Source organism: Emericellopsis atlantica (assembly GCF_019669845.1).
Source record: "Emericellopsis atlantica unplaced genomic scaffold F5Z01scaffold_38, whole genome shotgun sequence".
Lineage (NCBI taxonomy): Eukaryota > Fungi > Ascomycota > Sordariomycetes > Hypocreales > Bionectriaceae > Emericellopsis > Emericellopsis atlantica.
Window position 1 is genome coordinate 186,108 of NW_025764740.1, and position 2,145 is coordinate 188,252.

General features: G+C 49.7%; 1 protein-coding gene across 1 annotated transcript; it reads right to left on the bottom strand.

The window, feature by feature from the left end:
- Positions 1 to 608: 608 nt before the first annotated feature.
- Positions 609 to 1,217, bottom strand: F5Z01DRAFT_629682 (uncharacterized protein; the record flags this gene model as incomplete). Its single annotated transcript, XM_046261676.1, has 1 exon — positions 609 to 1,217. A coding segment is annotated over one exon (609 nt), but the record flags the coding sequence as incomplete, so codon positions are not given.
- Between the last annotated feature and the right edge of the window lie 928 nt (positions 1,218 to 2,145).

Genomic DNA, 2,145 nt, shown 5'->3' on the forward strand with positions numbered 1-2,145 from the left:
TTTTCACGCCCCCTTCCAGAAACAGAAAAAAGAGTCTTGGAGGCTGCTGATCTAGCTTTGTTCAAGACTCGTGTTGAAAGGCAATGCCTCGAGCGCACCTCAACAGATTATGGTCCAAGCCAAACGGATGGGCAAGTACGTCGCGCAGGTCGACCCATCCTCTTCCTCTCCTTCCTACTTGTGACGAGTTACAGCCGCGTGTACTATTTCTGGCCCAGCTCACGTCTTCACCGACAGCCATCCATCATTACCGCGACATCCCTGATTTCAACGTGAGCTATATCCGAGTGGACGATGTTGAAGTGCCACAAGTGGGACAGCAGGCCTATTTTTGTTAAGAAGCTTCGCAAGGTATTCTGAAGATACTAGCTGAACAAGGAAACATCGCTAAAACCGGACGCCACAACAACTCATGTCAAACTGACACCCCGACACCAAGCACGCCTTTACCAGTACCAGTGTCGGCATCAATGAGTACGTATACTGATGACTTAGTCTGCCGCCTTCCTCCAGAAATCACTATCATTGTCGATGTCGTAATCATCGTACCCATCATCATCATGGTCATAGCCAACATCATCAAAGTCATCGTCACTGAAACTTCTGTCCTAGTCCTCCTCTTCCACATAAACTGATGTGCTGAATTTCCATCCGAGATCCTCCATTTTCTTTCTTACTTGATACCCCGGTCTATTCTCGTATACCTCGAGAATGATCTCTTGTGTTGACGAAATGGCTCTGAAGCGAGCATTGACGAGTTCCAGCGCCTCAGCAGCAACGCCAAAGTGGTCTAGTTGGTCGAGCCGCTGTTCTAGAGCATTTGTACTATGCAAAGACGTTGTGAGTGAGCTTAGATTACCGTAGCTTCTCTGAACGCCCGCGAGCAAGCTGACGCTGCCCTCGTTGAGGGTGACATCACCAGGGTCTAGATAGAGGAAATCTGGAAACTCGATCAATATATGGCGAATATAGCCTGAGTTTTGACTTCCGATTTGCTCAAGGAATAAGGCCAGGGTCTGGGGGTCGATATGAGTAAAATCGAAACGGTTTTGGCCGTAGAACAGCGACGTAACTTCATGGTGAACTTTTTTACTAGCGCGAAAAAGCCCAGTCACGAGCTCGTATCGGACTCGGTGCCAAGGATTGATAGATGTCGATCGCAATAAAAGGAGTTCGTATATCGTATTGCGAAGCTCGCTAGGGAGGTCGAGGAAACTCGGTGGGCGTTCGGCGGTTTAGGGCTGTTATTCGTCGTTAGCGAAAATTCAGAGCATCTGCTGCAGTCTTGAACATTTCGGACATTAATTTCAGGGGATTGAACAGTGTCAGACATCGCTTTGAATAGACTTGTGGAGCACTGGTTGCGGGTTTTTGCCGTTGACATATCGTGATCTCAAACGGAGGGTTTCTGGGAGCGGGGCCGTATGCCCCACCCAACACAACTTGTTGAGGGGTAAGATCACGAGCAACAGCCAGATTTCTGATATACCACACGCAGATCTCCAAGTTCGGTGTACCAAGCGCCTTTCGAAACCAATCTGCATCATCAGCCAAAGCAAAACCTTTAGTCTGTGCCAAGACATATTCTGGTTGCGCTTCGGCCCTGGATGGCTGCATCACATGGTTAGCATTTAATTTGAGGTGTCCATCCAGATAAGTGCAACCGCGGTGGGGCGTCGTTGATATAGCTCTACTCGGACTTCAGGTAAGGATATATAGCAGCTTGACCCCTGTCTCCCAGAGCCATGTCGGGATTGACTGCCGCTTCGGCGTGGCTGCTGACTCGTCTGGCCCTTTCACCTCGACAAAGAAATTGGCAATGGCCACAATCACGGTTAAGCTACCGAAACTGATGTTTCGCCCAAATTTTTAGACGCATACACGAGGTGCTCGCCTCACGAGAGCCTAGCGCACATGTACGTAGGTATCATAACTGTTATCTATACAACGGGGCAACCAATGAAGGTACTTAGGTATTGAGGAGGAATCAGCGGGAAATCTGGGGGCCGCTGGCTGTGTTGTGAACACGGCTAAGTGAGGCGCCGCGGATTATCTACGGCGCTTCGGGCGTTGGCCGGACCTCGCTAACAGGGCATGGCTGCGGAAATATCGCGGCTAAAACCGAGTAGGAGTACAGTTCAGTTC